We start from the raw sequence: 22,667 nt of genomic DNA, 5'->3' as shown, positions 1-22,667 counted from the left end.
GATAATGTACGTTACTATTGGTACGTCACTATGATAATGGATGGTACGTCACTATATGAACATCACCATGACAATGGTACGTCACTATGATGATGGTACGTCACCATGATAATGTACGTTACTATTGGTACGTCACTATGATAATGGATGGTACGTCACTATTTGAACATCACCATGACAATGGTACGCTACTATTATGATGGTACGTCACTATGATGATGGTACGTCACCGTGATAATGGTACGTCACTGTGATAATTGTAACTGAATCAATAAAAAATATTCCATTTACATTAACGCTATTGAAATGAAACTGCAAGTAAATCTGAACACAATACGGAAAGAATTGAACGCTTGGTCAAAAAGTAGACTAATAATCAAAGAAAAAAACAACAAAATCAATAAAAATAAAACGAAAATCAGGAAAACGTATGCAACGTAATAATTAGAGGAATTTAATAGTGGAAAAAAATGCGATTTGTTTTTTAAGGGATTCAAGCGCGTAAAAATAAAGAGTAAAAGTGCAAATGAAGGGAGAGCAGGAAAGCCCAGGGGCCATACTTTCAAAACTCGCTAAGTAGACGTAAGTACTTACGTTCTATTTTCTTGTCTATGATTGGTGGATTTGGCTTGAAAGGCCGTCAATGATTGGCTGATGAACTTACGATCTCTTAACTTATTTTGAAAGTATAGGCCCTGGAAAATAATTTTCAATGAATATCGAGACATGTGTTATTGACTGGATATCGGTAAGTGCGATATTTACAGGAAATATGGAGATAGGATATGGACTGGATATCGATACGAGCGATATTTATGGGAAATATGGAAATGGGATATGACTGGATATCGGTACGAGCGATATTTATGGGAAATATGGAGATGGGATATGGACTGGATATCGGGACGTAGTGTATGTACAGGAAATATGGAGATAGGATATGGACTGGATATCGTACAGGCGATATTTATGGGAAAAATGGAGATAGGATATGGACTTTACATCGCGGGGGGNGGGGGGGGGGGGGCGCGCTAATCCCCCACAACGTGGGGGTGATTGTCCTGTGACTAATTAGATTGGGGAAGGCAGCAGTTAAGGATGTGGCAGATGGGGAACAAAGTAGCTGGGTGGAGATAAGGTTGGGGAAGATGGCAGCTGGGGAACATGACAGCTGGGGAACATGTCAGTTGGGTGGGGATAAGGTTGGGGAATATGAGTTAAGGAACAACAGCTGGGGAGTATATCAGCAGGGGAATGAAACAAGTGGGGAAGAGACTGCAAATAAGTGTGTCACCTAACACACTATAGGGATAAGTGTGTCACCTGAGTGTGAGGCCTTCCCACAGCGTGGGGTCGTTGCTACATCCCCACAGGGGAAAGAAGGGGAGAGGGGTGGGAGGAAATAAAAGGATGAAAAATAAAAAGGGAGTTTTTCGAATGAGTGAAAGAAAAACGAATATAAAACAGGAGAAGAAGCAGGAGAAAATTAGATGATTGGAGCATAAAATAAAGTGTGATGAAGAAATGAGGGGAAGAAAAGTGAAGGGAAGAACTCGTGGGGAGGACGACGTCGATACCCCAGCAGGTGGAACAAAAAAATTAATAAATTAAATACAAAAGATTAAATCAAAATCTCGTCATCCATTGTGTGAGAATAACTGAAAACAGCGAAAAATTTAGGCAAAATTAATTTAAAAATAATTAAAGAGCATAATACACACAAAATTAATGCTACACACACTCTTTATGATCGTCACAAAGACATTAGATATATAAATTTATATCAACCAATAGCATTGGGGGAAAACTAAGAACAAAACTAAAATAACTTATCCAATGGCAACAAGACCGGGTAAGATATAGGTTACAATCACTAAATTGTAACCTAAATTTAGGTTACAAATCATTGCCGCATTAAAAACATACAATTGATTGTATCGTAATCTTAAAAGTTTTGAACTGATAATATATGTGATCACCGAAACATTTCCGATGATATCGATATCGTCACCACATTGAGGAAGATATGATGAATGTACTTGGCATATCACATGTGCACCATGAGACCAGGTTAAAATTCTTCACACAAAATAAATATTGATAATGTCTCCAGCCAAATACCAAAATGGGAAGTTATTTATTGAAGAATCACAACTTACCTGATTCTCACTCACAAAAAAAAAATATTCATATTAAAGTAAGTAACAAATAATTCACCAGTATTTCGAAGGCTTAAACTGTAAAAAGCGGGAGAAGAAAGTTAGAAAAACTGTTACCAAAATGCTACCAGGATAATTAATATGATATTATCTGTTTAAAATTAAATACAACCAAAGTTAGAAGAATATTCTTACATTAGAACCACCACGCCACCAAGGTTAGATACTTATTCATATACAATGAAACCATAACGCCACCAAGGTTAAAATAATATTATTACGATAAAACCACAACGTCAAGAAGATAACAATAGTCATACAATAAAACCACAACGCCACCAAAATTACAACTATATTTTGAGGTTAAAAACACAACGATATCCAGATTAGAAGTATATTCTTACATTAAAACCGCATAGCTACCAAAACAGTTTTCAAGAAGCCACCGGTTAACCTTAACCCTTTACCGCCGTATGTAACTTTCCGGGAACATAACTTTCAACTTAAATTATACGTTAACTATTGAGTGTAGCAACCTGAGGACGTTTGTATGCAAAAGAGAACATTTAAAAGTTGTCGTAAGTGGCGGCAAATTATACGTAATCTATTGAGTGTAGCAACCTGAAGACGTTAGTACGCAACAAATAACATTTTAAAGAGAGAGAACATTTAAACCATCAGTGCAAGTTATTTTGCGCTCACTAGAACGTATCCTTTTTGGGAAGTAGGCGCGTGGCAATATTGCTCCGGTTACTCATGTCAGGCGGTAGAGGGTTAAAAATTAATACGCAGAAATGTAAAGCTGCCGCATAACCGTTTACCACCACGGCTAACGTATTACCACCGCGAATGGAACGTGTTATGAGTGTGACAGTTAGCCACAATACGTCACATGTGCAACATGTGTGTTAGCCACAATACGCCACAACCATTATCACCAAACGTTTGTAGTGACACAGAGAATGGTGTCACCAACAAATATAACGTTAGTTACGGGATGGTGATGGAGGTGACGTCATCATCAGTGACGTCACAGCTCCCGTCGGCCGCAGGCTTGACGTCAGTGACGCTGAGGTCGCCCTTAGCGTCACGCACGACGTACAAATCGTGCGCGCTGGTGAACGTTATTAATGCATTTAATACTTAGTTTAATGCTAGTTTTATACTTTAATTATGCATTTTTTCCCTTGTGTGGGTCACGCTGACCTAGTTTGGCCCGGTAAAATGACGTCCGCTTTTTATTCGTGCTGTAGGTAAGAAAGTGTCACTAGGTTGACAATATAAATATATAATTATATATAATAATATAATTATTAATATAAATAAATTAATAATTCATCGCTTAGGGTGAAACATAGAAATAGGTAAACTCCCCATCGGGGCACAAAAAAATTGATATAAATAAAAAATATGACGATAACTCTAAGGATATTGTGTAAATAACTTAATCAATGAATGGAATACGCACTGCCTCTCAACTGGTGACAGCAATAAATGCTTAAAAACTATGCTTTACATTCACATTGTCATTAACTACATAGATAATTTCCCGTTTAACGCTACAGGCCTGAAAACAGAGGAGGCTGCCCATACGTAAACTATTTAGATAATAATACCCATTTCTTTTTCTCAGAGCATAGACAACTATGAACATTTAAAAAAATAAACAGCTATAATAACGTGAAAAATTATACATAATATTTTATTATTGACGCAACACACATGCATCCTCTGTGGCGTTCGACGCAATATAATTACTTCTTAATAAATTAATACTTAAATAGCCATAATTAAGTATTGATGATAGTTAAATAATAATAATTACCACAACACACGTGGTAGCAGAAGATGCGTCCACGGTGGCGTCTCATTATAATTAATTAGACTCATTTATTACATTATAATTAATTAGTAAAAAAAACAATAATCAAATAATGATAATTAACTAACAATAATCAAATAATAATAAATGTTAATTAACACGACGTACCTGGTAGCAGATGAGGCGGCGCAGGCGTAGAATGCGTCATCAGTTGCGTCAGACGCATTATAATCAATTTGCAATAAATTAATAATCAAATATTGATAATTAACTAATAACAATCAAATAAATGTTAATCAAACACGACGTACCTGGTGGCAGATGAGGCGGCACAGGCGTAGAATGCGTCTTCAGTTGCGTCAGACGCGACGACGTACGCAAAGCGCAGCGTACCCGCGCCGTCGATGGAGATACGCGAGTTCTCCAGGTTACGCAGCCCTCCGTCCTCTGACTGAATAAACATTAATAATTAATAAATTAATAAGTAATAAATTAATAATTAATAAATTAATAATCAATAAATTAATACTTAATAAATTAATAGTTAATAAATTAATAATTAATAGATTAATAATTAATAAATTATTAATTAATAAGCCAACAGTTAATAAATTATTAGTAAATATTATTAGATATCAATAAAAATCAATTATTCAATTAACAATAGACAATTACATATTAATCAGTAATTATTCATTAATAATGTTATTTATTATTATTATTAACAATTAATAATCAGAAAATAATAAATAACAATTAAAAAATATTTTAAAATTTTTTATTCGGTAATTGAGTGAAGATACGACTGCGGTGGATTTAGTAGCTATAAATTAAAAATTAACAACTATTCAATACTTTTAATTAATTTATTATGATGAATAGTATTTATGAATTGATGAATTTAGCTATACTTAGTAAATGATGAATAGTTTATTATATATGAAGGGACTAGCAGCCAGGTGGTGGAGGGGGGGGGGTGGCCCACTAGGGGACTGACCTGCAGCAGCCAGGTGGTGGAGGGGGGCGGGTGGCCCACTGGGGGACTGACCTGCAGCAGCCAGGTGGTGGAGGGGGGCGGGTAGCCCACTGGGGGAGTGCAGGGGAGGGTGAGAGGTTCCCCCAGGTTGAGGGTGACCACGCGGGCGTCGAGGGAGGGGAAGTACCCCAGCAGGGAACGTCGCAGCACAGCCACGTCCGTGTACAGTACCCCGGCGCTGTTGTTGGCCACGCATTGGTACGTGCCTGCGGGTGACGACGGTACCAATCATTTTTCTGAGTGTACATTGCGCTGTATTTCTTTCACTTGCAACAAACAAAAACGTTCAACATTATATTGAGTTCTCAAGTGAAATTTTATTTCATTATTTTCACTCAAATTTATTTCATTGTTTTTATTCAAATTTATTTCATTATTTTCATTCAAATTTATTCATTATTTATTCACATGCATTCAAATTTATTTCAGCAGGACATCATTAGGACAGCTGATGTCACCCAACATAAGTATAAAAAAGGGTCATTTTAGGAAAATATGCTATTTAATTCTATTCGTACCGCGTACCTACGTCCCCCCAATCAATGCTATTCGTACGGTGTACCTTCGTCTCCCTTATCAATGCTATTCGTACGGCGTGCCTTCATCCCCCTATTCAATGCTATTCGTACGGCGTACCTGCATCCCCACAATCAATGCTATTCGTACGGCGTACCTTCATCCCCCTATTCAATGCTATTCGTACGGCGTACCTTCATCCCCCCTAATCAATGCTATTCGTACGGCGTACCTTCATCCCCCCTAATCAATGCTATTCGTACGGCGTACCTTCATCCTCAGGTCGGGGGTCCAGGAAAGTGATCGTGCCTACACCGTCTGTGCGGTTGACAGCTCCGGGCGGCGGTTCCCAGGGCTCGCCATTTTTCAGCCACGCATATCTGCGATAGTTCAATCGCCGTTTAGGTAGGAATAGCATTGTAAATGGCAGGATTCATCTTCAAAAATCTTACAACGTTATACATTCAGGGGCTTATATAAACCTTTGTTGGCAGTTAACGCAATTTCGGTAGGAATAGCAATGTTGAGGGCAAGATATATGTTTAAAAATCCATTATAAAGCTCGCTGATTTTCAGCCACTCATATCTGCGACAGTTGTATAGCCGTTTAGGTAGGAATAGCATTATAGGCGGCAGAATCCAATCAAAAAAAGAAAATAACTACTTAACTTCTTATAAAGAAGTTTGTTGTTAGTTTACTACAATCATGAACACAGTTTAGGTAGGAATAAATATGATAATTACCATGAAGCCTGAAACTCTATATATATAATAATTTCAATACTGTTATGGTAATATTCAGTGATTTTGAATTAAGTGAAATCGTAAACCTGCAATTATTATCATATTTATAGAGTTCGAGGGAGCTTCATTGCAATTTTCGACTGACATCTGTCAATTAGGTTATTTAGGAATAATTGAGCCTATTATTTCTATTCTTAATTGAAACTAGCGGTTAATGTGGCTATATCACGCCACAGTGGCAAGGGCAGGAGGACTGTGGCAGTAAGCAGCAAAATTGCCAACGCTGTAATTGCCGACAATTGCATGATTGCAGATAATGCGTGCGTGACGTCATGCGTGCTGCATGAGTGCGTGACATGTACGTCACAATTCATGTGTTGTGTTGTGGTCTGCATAATAAGTGCATATTCTTTGCCAGTCAGAAAAATGAATGAGTAATATTGTTCAAATAGTGATATCCTCTTTATTTCAATACTTCTCTTCAACTTCTCTTCTTGTTTGTTTGTCTGTCTGCTACAAATATTAGGATCAATATTTAACACACTTCTACCTTTCCAATCGTCCTGAAATTTTGCACACTTGCGTAAAGTTGGAGACAACGCATGAATCTATTGACAGAATAAATAATTTGGAAATTTTAAAAATTTTTATATAAAAAAATTACAATTGTTTTTTTAACATTTGAAAATAAAATTATAAATTCATTGTACATGTGCATCATCGGTGACACTGGATTCTTTAGAAGTGTATTCTTTGAAAAGTATTTTTTAAACGCACATTATTGCACTTAGGACTGTAACGCCCTTTTGCTGCGCCAAAGTGGGTCAGGATGACCCACATAACTGAAAAAAGTGACAAGGTATCGATTTCTGGACAAGGGCTTTTCATTTTTCTGATTGAACGGAAAAGCGTTTTCATTGAATTCCAGCGTGCGTAATAAATTCAAAAATTCATTCATTGTAAAAAGCCTAAAATTCTTCACTCACTGCGGGGTTGGGATGCCGTCGGCGTGGCAGGGCAGGGTCAGGGGGTCGGGGTCCTTCATGGGGTCGTGGTTGACGGTGTACAGCACCTCCCCCCCCGCCGGGCCCGCCACCAGCGATGGCGGGATGCTCACTGTATAAGAGGGTTATGAAGGTTATATAGGTCATGAGGGGTCATGAGGGTCATGAGGGGTCCTGAGGGTCATGAGGGGTCATGAGGGTCATGAGGGGTCATGAGGGTCATGAGGGGTCATGAGGGTCATGAGGTTTCAAGAAGGGTCATGAGGGGTTATGAGGGTTATATAGGTCATGAGGGGTCATGAGGGTCATGAGGGTCATGAGGGGTCATGAGGGTCATGAGGGGTCATGAGGGTCATGAGGGTCATGAGGGGTCATGAGGAGTCATGAGGGTCATGAGGGTCATGAGGTTTCAAGAAGGGTCATGAGGGGTTATGAGGGTTATATAGGTCATGAGGGGTCATGAGGGTCATGAGGGGTCCTGAGGGTCATGAGGAGTCCAGAAGGTCATATAGGTTATGAGGGGCCCTGTGTGACATAAGGGCTATTAGAATCATGAGGGGTCATGACGATCATTGTAGGCCACGAGGGGTTATGAGGGGTCATGAGGGGTCTTGAGGTTCATATAGGTCATGAGAGGTCATGAGGGGTCATGAGGGTTACTTAGGTCATGAGGGGTCTTGAGGTTCATATAGGTCATGGGGGTCACGAGGGTCAAGAGGGGTCATGAGGATTCTAGCACAATATTAAATTATATAAAATCAATACAATAAGTTCAGTCAGGCACGGTTTACTGTGGGGAATAGCTCATCATAATAGATGTTGCTTATCACATTACATAATGTTTATCATGATATATATTGCTTATCATAATATATATTGCTTATCATTATTGATATTGCTTATCCTTATATATATTGCTTATCATAATAGATATTGCTTATTATGATCGATATTGCTGATCATTTTAGATATTTTTTTATCATAACAGATATTGCTTATCATAAATAACAAATATATCTAACTTGACATAGAGCTCTACATTTTACTTCATCTTTATTCAAGGTAAGAAAAGCCGATCTGAAATTCAAGTTAAAAAAATTAAAACGTTTTGAGTGGAGTTTGATTAATTCAATTTTCTTATACAGGAAATATTATGAGGAAATTAAGAATGAATTATAAGGAAATATTAGAAATATTTTAGAAGTACGAAGGGAATTGGAATAAAATATCAGAAGTAAGGAAAGAATTAGGAAGAAATATTATGAATATTATAGGGAAATAAGGCATTTGGAGGAACTATTAACAATATTAGAAGTCCAGAAAAGATTATAAGGAAATGATCAAGAAAGTTTGTGCTGAAGTCTCACCTTCGAGCTTCTCGAAGACTGGCGGGGCAGGGAGGGAGGGGGCAGGGAGGGAAGCTTTTGTTAGTCCTCAAAATTAATTCAAATTCTATACCGAACTAATTTTTTGGCAAACATTCAAGGTTACGGCAAAAAAACTTTTATGTTCCTAAAGTTCTCAATTACAGAAAAAGTTAACGGGGGAATGAATTTCTGTGAATCCTGAATCAACGGAAATTTTTACCCTAACCAAGGACTAACAAGTTTTTGATCCCTGAGCTGAATCGAATTTAAAATTTTTTACCATGAACTAATAAAGAAGGTTATTTAACAATTTATTTAGTATTGAAGAAATTTTGGTCCTCAATTGATCCGGCATAGAAAATTTTCTTAACCCTTGACCAAGGGCTGAAAAGTTTTTTATCCCTGACGCGGGAATTTAATTTTTTTTTATCATGACTCGGGTTCAAATTGTATGGAATTACCGACCCTAAATCCCGGACTAAAAGTTTATGGAATCTTGAACCGAGACCGACATTTATTTGATTGCGCAAGCATTCGTGAGTTTCAACACACGAAGCGTTGTGAATTTTAATCAATTTTGCACGTTAGTGAAATGTGTGTGAAAATCTCACGCTTGAGAAAAAAATTATTTTGAAAATATACAATATATTGCCACGCTTAAAATAAAAATATTTTTAGAATGTATAAAATAGAAAAAAAGGCTAACAGTAAATTTTCCTATTGTCAATTGTATTAGCTGAATCATTTTTAATTACATTAATATCTTTCGAAAGTGAATGAAATTCATTGGTAAGCTTGTACGTTGCAAGCAACGTTTAAACTCAAAACAAGTATGCCCAATCATTCGCAATGGTTGAGATCTTTCATTCGATCCAGATAAAATAAACAAGCTAATGCGTTATTAGTACACAAACATGTTTCATACATACATTATTAGTATTGCAGTTGTTACATACAAAAACAAGACGGCAACAATAAATAATTCATTATAAAAATATTTGGAAAATATAAATTTTTTGGGATAGCTCACCGACAGCGATGGCAGGCCTGGGCAGAACAACTACCAGCAGAAGCACCAGCAGGCGTAGAGTTCCTCTCGTTCTATCTTTACTGAAGAACATTTCGCTTAAATCCTTCTTAAACGTGTTCTTCACTTCCTTCTTACTTCCACATTCACCTCTACTTCCATTTCTTTTTCCTCCTTCACAATCCAGGTTGTTGCAATTTTCTCCTTTTTCACCATCCCGTCTTTTCTCATCGTTATCTTCAAATTTTTTTCTTCTAGCTTCACGATCTATGACAGCCAAGTTGACACGATCGCTTTGAAGTGATGAACAAATTTCATTTATTTCGGAGTCACTTTTTCTAATCTTTTTACAGCGACTTGAAATATTTTCTCTGAATTTTTCATTCATTGTTTCTTTGTTTGGATTTCTTCGGTAGTTGTCCATGTTGACTAAATTTCCTTCACTGTTCCTGTTTAGATCATCATTCAACATATGACCGCCGATGTTTCCTGTTACCAATCCACTGTTAATGGTAACAGGTAAGCTGCTGTTGTTATTGCAGCTGTTGTTGTTGTTATCGCAGCTGTTATCTACGTTGTTATTACTGTTATTTTCTAAGTGGGAGACATTTTCCGTCGTACGGAGGATCGCCATGACGAAATGTTCTTCGTCAGTCCCAACCTTCCTGCAAATAAATAAACAAGTGAGAAAAAGTAAAAATTTATTTCTTCCATCACTCAAAAAAATTACCGGGCCATATTGTCCACATCATGACACACGTAGCTCTGATACACTCTTTTGAAGTACAAAACCCTGTCAGGATTACCCATAAAAGGGTAATCCCATTGGGTATGGGTATGGGTAATTACCCATAACCCATAAAAGAGGAAAAAATACATCGCGAATTGGACAAAGTCCAACTCATTTCTTTGAGTAAAGGGATCGCAATCGAGATTCTTAACAGAAACTGCGGGAACACTTGTGATAAATTAAGAAAAAAAAATATCTGGCAATAAATATTTTTCATAAATAAAACCGCTTTTCTAACAGCTGGTTCGTTGTAGACTGGAAAAAGACACTATGTAGATTACGTTAACTTTGAAATTTAATTTGTAATGTACCAGAGTAATAGATAAAATGCAACTACATAACTACATTATTCTCACAGACACGTTGATTGCAAAAAAAATTATTCTCAAACAAATTGTCTATAACTAATCATAAAACATATCAAGCAAAAGAGAATAAATCGAATGGAAGATTCCGAATCCATATAATGAGGATGAAGAATTTTGAAGAACATAGAATTGACAACGAGTTTCGAGAACAAACATTAATATGAGTAATAATACAATATAGTATCCTTATATATCGATATATATATATAAATAATAATTTTGAAACGGAAAATGACTCTGAAAACAATCTCGAAATACAGTAACAGTAAACAGTAAATAAAGGGTAAATATATCGTACATTAACAGTAAATATAAAATAAATACCGTGTATAAAGGCAGACCTAATAATACAAACTTAAATTATTAAATAAAAAATAGACAACAAACATGTCGCGGGTGTTGCACGTAACGGGCATAGCGCATCGGAGGGGTTGCATGGGGGGGGTTGTTCGTACGGAGGGGGGGAGGGGTAGATGACCTTGTGTTCAATGCAATCAATGTGAGAGCGGGAGAGAGGGGGAATGGGGAGGAAAAAGAGAGGGAGGGGCGGGGGAGAGAAAGAGAGGGAGTGGCGGGGGAGAGAAAAGAAGGAGGGAGAGGGGAGAAAAAGAGAGGGAGGGAGAGGGGAGAAAAAGAGAGGGAGGGAGAGGGGAGAAAAAGAGAGGGAGGGAGAGGGGAGAAAAAGAGAGGTAGAGCGAAGAGAAAAGAGGGAGGGAGAAGAGAGAAATAGAGAGGGACATAGGAGAGAAAGAGAGTGAAGGAGAGGGGAAAAGTACCAGTGAGGCAAGTGACGACAAATGAAGTTGTAAAAAATGTTTAAAAATCTCACGGAAAAAGAATTCGAAAATGGAAAGTAGATGAATTCGAACAATTATCGAGTATAGACAAGTAATGTATGACGAAATTACACGAAATAAATCATTATATTAAATAAAATATAAGTCGAAGTAAAGAAAAGCTTGTTATACAAATAAGAATATAGATAAAAAAAACTAGAAATACAAGCGAAAATAGACACACACAAAAATTGTGACAAGAAAGGTCAAAGTTAATTAGTAGCGAAGCTCTAATGAGAAGAACAAATAAATCAAATTAATTTTAATTCAAAAAATCAATTTGGAATTTAAACAAAGAAAATGAACACTGAAAATTGAAAATGAATAAATATTGTAATGTATTTAAGGTGCGCCTGATCTCACCGGCTGGCAATGAATAATATAATATTGTTAGAGTATTGATAATAAGTATTGATGAAGGATGAATAATATATGACTAGATTAAAAGAATCTAATATAGAACGATTTATTCTAAATTATACTTAATAATCTACAGATATTTTTGGTATTCAATATTATAAAGAAAATCGAAGTCATGCTCACTACACGTAGAGTTATTTGTGTAGAGAATATGTTTCTGTATTTATTTGTGTTGTGTTAGTGTCTGAGTTTGTGTAGAATTTTAGACGGGAGTTACTTGAGCATGCAGAATCTGTGTGTGCATTTCACGCAGAATGTTTTTTGTATTTGTTAATGCAGAATTTTCTTCTTCATCTTTTGATTTCCTTACATCAGCACCAACATTCAGAAAATACAGATTTATTCTTAATAAACTCCCGCATCTCATACAGTGATGTATGAGAAAAAACATTATAAGAAAAATGTATGTGTCATAATGTCCGAATAGTGACGCATTTACTGCACGTAGCACTGATACGGCTTTTCGTTTGGCCAAACTTGTTTAGGATGACCCACTCGAGAGCAACAAGTGAATCACTGCTAAGTCTCTCTATTTTTTTGAGTGTATAACAAAATTCAATGCGTAACCACGATTCACGTACGTTTGAGTGTAAGCAATGAACGCTATTGCATTCTGCTCACACTATGAGCAAAGTTTCTGCAAATCGACAAACCAATTTAGCAAAATCCAGCACGAAATTTTCTATAACCACCACCCAAAATTCTATAAAAACCTACACAGAAATTATCTAAACGAACACAAAATTCCGTTATACCAGAAGTGAGAACACAAATTTAATGAACCCAAAGCGTGGAATTTGGAAAACGAACAAAAGAATTCACGTGAAATCTGTAAAAAAAATATTTCCATGACTGTAGCTGAGCTGAGGTTGCAGTTTGTAACTAATAACAAACTTAAGTATAAAATAACCGTAGTTTTCTTATAATATTAAAACTAAATAAATGTGTCGTTGATTAATCGTTCAACTCAACATCATGCGATAGCTGCATAAAACTTCATTAAAAATTTTGATTTTTTAGCCTCAGATTTTACCTTAGAAGTTGAAACAGATGAACTTAAATTCCTCCTCTCCATTTTTAGCGCATTTTCTCATTTATGGAAAAAATGCCCCATTGCGCTCGTCATGTCCGTCCGTCCGTCTGTCCGTCCGTCCGTGACTTCACGTTATCGTCGACGAGAAAATGCGCTCTCTGTCACTCACTGCAGTGAGTACTGAGTTATATTTTTTCAGTTCGTAATCGCCTGAATTTTACCTTCATGTAATCATCTATAATCATCAGTCTGTAATCTTTATATCTTTCATGTGATAATTTGAGACGATTATATGCAAGTGATTTCAGTTGATGACCTACAGATGATTTGAAATGATTACCTTCAAGTGATTATTTTCATCCAATTACCGAAACTGTGTGTGCACTTTGCAAGGCCTTCATCTTTATTTATCATTTGGCCAGTAAGAAGCATGGATGACGGCAAAATGAAAATTTAAAGACAATTCCCTTCCTTCAATACACAAAATAGAAATTAGTTGTTTCTGGAAGCCAACAATCCAGTTAGCTACACTTGAGCCTCAGCCTCAGTCCACAACGGCATTAAAAAAGGAAAACAAAAGCGTCAATAGCAGCGATAAGAACAGGGGAACAAGCAACACGCGTGCGTCAACAGCAGCGATAAGAACAGAAGAACAAGCTGCACACGTGCGTCAACAGCAGCTATAAGAACAAGAGAACAAGCAGCACGCGTGCGTCAACAGCAGCTATAAGAACAAGAGAACAAGCAGCACCCGTGCGTCAATAGCAGCAATAAGAACAGGGGAACAAGCAACACGCGTGCGTCAACAGCAGCTATATGAACAGCAACGATAAGAACGAATACATCACATCTAAAGCAATCGGCATTTGCATGAATTACAGACAAACTTATTGTTGAATAGCAGCGTGGTAATGCTGTTAAGGTGTTGAATTAGATTATAAAGATTGTAAAGAAATAGCGAAGAGATGCTGTTAAAGAGTAATATCAAGTAATATTGGAAAGGAAGGGAAAAATAATTTGGTTGAAATCGAGTTATTTTTGTCAGAAACCGTTTACTTTTAAACTCTTCCTGCCGAAGGAGCATTTATTATGGTTCTAGACGTTGATTGCAATACAGGACATATATGAGCATGATTGATCACAAAGAATATCTGAACTTCCCATGCAAAATTCGATTACCGACAAATCATAGGTCGAAGAGTCGCAACACTCGGCTTGGTCTGCTAGGCCACCCGATTAAAATCAGCTTTTGGTCAGAATCTACTCTCTAACTTAATAGTCGCCTAAGAGTATGACAAGTGTGTCTCGTGAGTATGAAAAGCAGGTTCTGAGAGTATGACAAGTATATCGTGAGTGTATATAATAAGGGTAGATCTGTCCAAGTCATGCAGAGCTTACAAACTGGCCAGCGCTGCCCTTCAAACCCTGAGCTGAGGCGGACATTAGCGGCTGATTTACGGGCTTCTCGAGTCCTAGGCGGTATCTATTTCAGAGTCTGGACAGCATCTAAATTCTGTTTGGACGTATCCAAACTTGTGGCCGCATCTAACTCACCAAATTCTTTAGAGAAGTTTACATTGTGCGACTATAGTTCTTGATCTCATCGTAACGAGACTGCATATATTAAATTATACTCGCAACAGCACCGATGAAAACTATCCAAGTCGAATAAAGGCACGAGTCCAAAAATGCCTGTCGCGAGCACAGGAAAAGCCTCGACAAAAGTTTTAAGGGCACACGATGATAGTGACGATGATATAATAGAGTTTTATAGTTACACAATGATAATGGCGATGATGTAAGACGTGGGGTTCACAACAAGGGAACAGCAGATGAGGCAAGGGAAGTGACGGGGAGGGCGGGGCTGCTGTGAGGAAGCAACCACTTTATGGGGACGTCGGATCAGCGTCTGTCATGCCACGACGCTCCCTAGAAACGAGGGGGAATGAAGTGGGGATGTGGGAGAATGAGATGGGGATGTGGAGGAATGAGGTGGGGATTTGGGGGAGTGATTGGAAGAATGAGGTGGGGATGTGGGGGAATGAGGTGGGGATATGGAAGAATGAGGTGAGGACGTGGGGGAATGAGGTGGGGATGAAGGGGGAATGAGAGAGGGATGCGGAGGAATGAGGTGGGGATGTGAGGAATGAGATATGGAATGAAGTAGTTAGGTGTAAACTAACAATGTTAAATCATAAAAAGGCACCATCACATTAAAAAACTTTATACTTTTTAAAGTTTTTATTTACAATTTCGATCTTCGCCTGATATTGTGTTGGACTCAGTTGGAGCGTATCAGTGCTACATGTAGAAAGTGTGTCACTATTTGGTCAATATGATCCATTAATTTTTCTGAGTGTTGGAAAGTTTCGGGAGGTCGTCCTTTATTCTGTAATTACCTCAACTGACCCACAACTGAGCATGGCTCTGCTGCTGTTGTTGTTATTGCTGCTGCTGCTGTTGTTATTTCTGCTCTTGTTGTTGTTATTTCAGCTCTTGTTGTTATTGCTGTTGTGGTTAATGCTGTTGTTGTTGGTATAGCTGTTGTTGTTATTGCTGATGTTGTTGCGATTGCTGCTGTTGTTATTTCAGCTGTTGTTACTGTCGCTGTTGTTGTTAGTGCTGCTGTTGTTGTTGTTATTACTGCTGTTGTTATTACTGCTGCTGTTTTGGTTATTTCAGCTATTGGTATCATTACTGCTGTTCTTGTTATTATTGCTGTTGTTGTTATTTCTGCTGTTGTTGTTGTGGCTATAGCTGATGTTGTTACATCAGATGTTGTTGCTACATCAGCTGTTGTTATTGTTGCTGATGTTACTATTGCTACCGTTGTTGTTATTGCTGCTGTTGTTGTTAATGCTGCTGTTGTTGTTGTTATTGCAGATATTTTTAACTCATCGTCTGCAGTTGTTACCATCGTTAAAGTTATTTCAGGTATTTGCGGCTGTTTTCTAACAGCATAAATCAGCCATTGGCGTCATCATCGTTGCACTAAAAGGTATTTCCACTATTTTTAGCTCATTTATTTTTTAATTTATATACATTTTTACTCTAAACTCAATGCTTTTGTTTTCGTCATGGCTGCCGCACTCTGCTGTTGTTACATGAAGCTATTTATGACGTCCGTAGTTGCTGCTGCGCCCGCCCATTGCTGTTTTTTGCTACTGTTATACTGTTTTTGTTAAGGCTTAAAGCAGTGCTGTAGAAATATTGCTGTTTTTGCTAATGTTATTGTCATAGAAACATCGAACAAGCTGCACGTTGTTCTGGTCGTTGTTGATTAACGTTGTTGAATTTTTGTATGAACTGTTTTATTTCTGTTATTTTTGTTATTTTTTGTTATTAGTTTAAGGAATATTTTCACTTTCTTATTAATAATACATATCACGACGGAATAGGTTTATAGGTGGTGACGGGAGATGGGGTGGTTATTATTACATTATTATTATTGATATTATTTATTAATGTATCATCATTATTATCACGTTCTATAATCATATAAAGAGTATATATAAATATATACATATATTATAATCATTATGTGAAATTCGACGGGTGTTAAGTCGGCTGGGATGACCGGGAGCTATAATATTAGACGGATGACTAATTTGAAAGGGGTTGATATATCATATATCATTCATGAGGGGTTGGTATATCATTTATCATTGATCAAGAGGTTGGTATATCATATATCATTGATCATAGAATTCACCGGCCATTTTAATGGCACACTCACAAAAATGAATGAGACTTTGCCTAAGTAACAAAGCACTTTTCGCTCTTGTGTGGGTCATCCTGACCCAGTTAGAGCTCGGCAAACGTGATCGTGCTGTGAGTGAAAAAATGGCTCACCAATTAAATATCCGAGGAAATTTGTTCCAGGTTCCAGCATCCTACCTTGGCCCCGGATTGCCAAAAGGATATCCGGGACATTGCGCCGCGCTTTCCGGCCTGAGACTGGGATTGCCTCCGTTTTTTGGTGATTGCCGTACATGCGCCGTCATCACGCGTCCAGTGGCGACAATCACACGTCGCTACAAATAATCTTGCACCACCACCAACAATCACACGTTCAGTGGCAGCGATCATACATCCCATAATGGTAATACCGTGTCACAATCAACAATCTTACACGTCTCGTGGCGGCAATCACGCATCACCACAACAAACACGCTTCACCGCCAACAATCACGCGTCGGCACCAACAATCACGCATCGCACCACGGTAATCACGCGTCGGCACCAACAATCACGCGTCGGCACCAACAATCACGCGTCGGCACCAACAATCACGCATCGCACCACGGTAATCACGCATCCCGTAGCGGCAATCAGCACTGAAACTTGAGACCGTAGATTGTATTGCAAATCCATTAAAGCAATCGACGATTGTGCGCCTCTGCCGGCTAGGTTATTATAACTATAAATTTTCTTTTGGCCCTCTATAAGTTAATATGATATGATAGAACTTTGGAACTTGGAACATATATTCTAGAGACGCTCTTATTATGGTTTTTGCCTATTGCAACCTCTAAAAACGCTATATAAATTTTTGGGAAAATTATATAAAAATAATATATTTATATTATAATAATATATTTATTATTATTATTTATATATTATTTTTCCGCATTTTTCATATTGTCAAACGATCATGAAATCATGAAAAAAGCAACCATAAAAGTGGTTTAAAATTTTGCACACATCGTTTTCTTGCACGTTCACAACTTTTCCGCACTATATTGTGAAAGCGAACTCCAAAATGTTGAGAAATCGTTCCACCGTAGTGTACAGTGTACAGCGGAATGTACATTGCACATCGTGCAGTGTACAAGCCGCTACTATATTACACTGCGTACGCCACTATATGCCCAAACCACTTCCACTAATGGCAAGTCTCTCAATAACCCTAATAAGTTATAATGAAAAACAATGAAGCAAATTTTCTTGATGGTTCTATTATTTCCCTCGATGATAACGTCATCATAATGATAACGTCCCATCATAAGAATAGCCAACATAATAATCAATTACATTGAATTAAATATAGCTGTAATCGATCTATAAATTGCCTGCTGCCATCAACAGCTCATCACCGATGCTATCAATGATGCTATTTCAATCATTGGAAAGTCATTGCGAAATAAATGCAACGATAAATATCAAGGTCTATTCATGGAAATAGGTCTATAGTGCAGTCGAACTTTGAATTTTGCTTTCTTTTCGTAACTGTAGCTGCAAAGTCTGATGAGTCGTTCGTGCCAGAGTAGAAATTGTGACAAAGTTGAAGTCGTGTCAGAGTTGAACTGGTGCCAGAGTTGAACTGGTGGCAAAGTTGAACAGTAGCCGCACTATCAAAAATAGTTACGAGTTCGTAACTCCGTTAGCCAATCACTGACAGCCTTTCAAATTAAATCCACCCATCACGGACAAGAAATCGCCGTCTACGTGTACTTAGGCCGCTACGTGCACTTAGGCCACAAACTGCAATTAGGCCGCTACGTGTACTTAGGTCGCAATGTGTGGCAATGAAGATATGGGCACTTAGCAGCGGTCTAGAGTGAAGTAGGGTGGTCTATGGTGAGGTCTAACCTTGAGGGCAAAAACAGCATAACTGGAGTGTAGAAAAAGAGAAGCGAGAGGGTGAGGGTGGCCATGGGGAAGTAGGGAGAAGTCTGCGGGCTTTAAGGAGCACTCCCCTTTAAGCAGCAGGGGGAGGCAAAGGAAAGAGGAAGCCCCGCCAAAGAGGGAGGCACTGAAGGAAAGAGCATAGGTTTTCTTGAAAAAGTTTTTGGAAAACATAAAAGAGGAAAAAACACGGATCAGAACGACCCACACAAGAGCATCACTATTTCGACAATCACGAAGCTTTTGAAATTAGACAATTAAGAAGCCACATATTTCTTTGAGTGAATGGTTGTACTCTCTATATGGTAGTCGCGAGCAAGTTTTTGAGGGACTTGAAGTGGTCGAACGTTAAAAAAAATGAGTTCAACAAATTATACTCGCAATCAGCTTTTTTCGCGACACACGAACTTGAGACGCATAATGTTTGAGACACAACAATAATGGCTAAGACACAGAGCCAGCTAATGGTCCTCTTATTGATGGTCCGCAGTGTCTAGAGCACCGAGTGTCTAGAATCTAGAGCTACCTACACATGATATAGAAGCCATCTAAGGATGCAGTATCATTGATCAGCATCAGAAATGGAGGTGTCAGGTCACATCAATCATGTTACTGACTAAAATCAATCTACAATAATCAGCTGAAAGTTCAGCGTGAATGTGTAGATTAAATCATAAATTCATAAAGTAAGGCATGATTGAATACAGTACTACGTCATAATGATTAGAGTAATGCATGAAATAATAAAGTAGTTTAATAATTAATAGAATAAGGTATAAATGAATAATAATGATTGATCAAGAGGTACAAAAGCAAAATAATAAAGTCATTTCGAATGCAGGTTAATTTGTCTTTAAAAATTATGTTATTTTTAAGCTCAAAATTCTGTAACAGCGACATCAAAAGCGTCAATAACAATAGAATATCAATTAAAGCTTGGATTGTCAAAAACGGAAGCGACCGCTTATAAAGCACTCTAGAGAAATATACTTCAGATATTGAAACAATTCAGGAAATAGCTCAAAATAATAGGGACAAAAGGTCTGCTAGGTAGAGGCCTGATTAATATTATAATAAGATACAATTTACACAAAGTAACATAAAAGTAGGATGAAAAAAATTAACAAGAGTAAGAAATTTTTTAATGACAAAAAGAAATCGGGAGTTTGTTCATATATATCAATCATCACTTGAAAATGTTTGATGGTGAATTGAGTATAGCGGAATCTCATTTCATGTTTATCAGTCACATCAGCGAAATAAGTGAGGCTTTGTCCCAATAGCGATGCACTTCTTGTCCTTGTCTGGGTTAGTGGCAGGGAAATGTTTAGGCAACGCCCGTAGATTCTAGGATGCGGTTTATATAAGCACGCAGAAAAATGAATGGGTCAAGGTGACACACACTTTCTGCGCGTAGCACAGATACGCCTTTTTGCCGGGAAAAATGGGTAAAGATAACTCACTTGAGGTCAAAAGTACATCGCTATTTGGACAGAATTTATAGCAGGACATGAGTCTATAACCCTCAGTTGTTTCCCATCCATTAAATGAATTAAGGGTTATCCGTTGTTTAGATATTACCAAAAGAGTTAGTATTGTCTTCCACTCAAAAAAGCATCTATATTGATCAATTTTTCAAAAATGTTGTCTCAGATGACATCTCTAAAGGTTGATTTTCTAAACCAATAGTTAGTATTACTTGCCTTCTATTGTCTGAAAAATCTTACTGATGAATTCCAGTGAATTTAACAACTATTGTAGCGAAAACATTTGTATTAATGAAAATGCGTCCTAAAATCTACATTAAAAATCATCAGTAGGTAATAGTCGCCAGTGTCTACGATTTTTTAATTTTAAAATTAAAAAACGTTTTATTGCAATTTCTAAATCAGGCATCTGGTGTACGAAATTTGAAATAGGTTATTTTACTACAATTTGTACGAATCATTTAACAAAATCAGGATCCGATGACAAAACTTAAGTAATAATTTCAAAAGATACTTGATAAGGTAATAATTTAAAGAAACTTTACGCAGTATTTAATCAACAGTGAACTGCTGATAAATATGTTATTCTTTATATAAAACAATGCGATTTTTAACATCACACTCAGAAATTGATGGGACTTAATGTCAGAATAGCGATGCACTTACCACTGATACGCCTTTTTTCCGTGCCAAACTGGCTCAGGATGACCCACACCAGAGTAAAATGTGCATCCATATTTCCCATGCTTCACTCCTTGCTTTGAGTGCCATAGATACCAGGTTTTTCATACCAGGAAATTTCAACAGAAAGTTAGACCATATACCAGGTATTTTGAACAGGAAATTTGACCATATACCAGGTATTTTGAACAGGAAATTTGACCATATACCAGGTATTTTGAACAGGAAGTTTGACCAGATACCAGGTATTTTGAACCGGAAGTTTGACCAGATACCAGGTTTTTTCACCAGAAAATTTTTCGCTATTTTTTGAAGGTGCGCGAACGCGGCACTGCGCACGCGCGCCACGCGCTGCCACGAGCCGCGCGCGCGACGAGAAAATCGATGCCGAGCGAGCGATCTTTGCGCGACATCCGGAGGCTGACACGCGCTACTGAATATCTTGCGCTTACAGCCGTGAATATCTTGCGTTTACAGCCGTGAATATCTTGCGTTTACAGCCGTGAATATCTTGCGTTTTTTTCAGCCGTGAATATCTTGCATTTACAGCCGTGAATATCTTGCGTTTTCAGCCGTGAATATCTTGCGTTTTCAGCCGTGAATATCTTGCGTTTTCAGCCGTGAATATTTTGCGTTTCCAGCCGTGAATATCTTGCGTTTTCAGCCGTGAATATTTTGCGTTTCTAGCCGTGAATATTTTGCGTTTTCAGCCGTGGATATCTTGCGTTTTCAGCTGTGAATATCTTACGTTTTTAGCCGTGAATATCTCGTGTTTTCAGCCGTGAGTGTCTTGTGTTTTTAGCCGTGAATATCATGGTGTTTTCAGACGTGGAAATCTCGAGTTTTCTACCGTGAATATCTTAGGTTTTCAGCCGTGAGTATCTTGCGTTTTCAGCAGTGAATATATTGTGTTTTCAGCCATGAATATCTTACGTTTTGAACAGTGAATATCTTGCGTGTTCAGCCGTGAATATTTTAAGTGTCCAGTCGTTAATATCTTGCGTTTTCAGCCTTGAATATCTCAAGTTTTCCGCCATGAATGTCTCAAGTTTTCAGCCGTTAATATCTCAAGTTTTCAGCCGTGAATGTCTCAATTTTTCAGCCGTGAATATCTCAAGTTTTCAGCCGTGAATATCTCAAATTTTGTCAGCGTCAACCATCGGCACCGACTGTCGCAAGAAAAATTTACGTAGACGAGTCGATTTTTCGGACTATCAAAATGATCATCACATACGTCTATTGTTGTTATTCACTCAGAGAAATTAATGAGACTTTGTTTTCCCTTACATGGGTCATCTCGATCCGGTTAGTCCAGGCAAATGGGCTTACGAGTGCTACGTCATCACCATGTGCATTAGGTAAGAGATTGTGTCATTATTTGGACAATACGACCAATTCAATTTTCTGGGTGTATACTTAAGAAGGGTCATCGAGTACACGTTCGAGCGCACTTATTACGGCAAGTGTGCGTATCAACAATACGTAAAAAGTACATCCTTCGGCGCTGGATGCATATCAAGTGGGACAAAAGGTCAATCTGCGCACCATTGCACAATTTGAGTACCAAAGCACCAACAGTGCACAATTACACCACTTGAATATCATTCGTCATATCATGCACCACCTGAACATCATTCATCATATCATGCACCACCTGAATATCATTCATCATATCATGCACCACCTGAATATCATTCATCATATCATGCACCACCTGAATATCATTCATCATATCATGCACCACCTGAA

The 22,667-nt window shown here is 37.8% G+C and overlaps 1 protein-coding gene across 1 annotated transcript in view; it reads right to left on the bottom strand.

Annotated features, from left to right (window-relative positions):
* Positions 1-3,149: 3,149 nt before the first annotated feature.
* LOC108681749 overlaps positions 3,150-22,667 on the bottom strand; it is a 26,793-nt gene continuing 7,275 nt past the window's right edge. Inside the window, exons 3-9 of the mRNA XM_047879611.1 lie at positions 9,679-10,340; positions 8,649-8,666; positions 7,264-7,393; positions 5,804-5,913; positions 5,030-5,223; positions 4,293-4,432; positions 3,150-3,273 (exon numbers count right to left, since the gene is read on the bottom strand). Of these exons, the coding sequence (XP_047735567.1) occupies positions 3,150-3,273; positions 4,293-4,432; positions 5,030-5,223; positions 5,804-5,913; positions 7,264-7,393; positions 8,649-8,666; positions 9,679-10,309 (1,347 nt within the window). The 5' untranslated portion in view covers positions 10,310-10,340. The remainder of the gene's footprint in view (positions 3,274-4,292; positions 4,433-5,029; positions 5,224-5,803; positions 5,914-7,263; positions 7,394-8,648; positions 8,667-9,678; positions 10,341-22,667) is intronic.

The sequence above is a fragment of the Hyalella azteca genome, unplaced genomic scaffold (assembly GCF_000764305.2).
Source record: "Hyalella azteca isolate HAZT.00-mixed unplaced genomic scaffold, Hazt_2.0.2 contig3411, whole genome shotgun sequence".
Classification (NCBI taxonomy): domain Eukaryota; kingdom Metazoa; phylum Arthropoda; class Malacostraca; order Amphipoda; family Hyalellidae; genus Hyalella; species Hyalella azteca.
The sequence above is the reverse complement of the archived record's forward strand: the minus strand, read 5'-3'. Positions and strand labels throughout refer to the sequence as shown.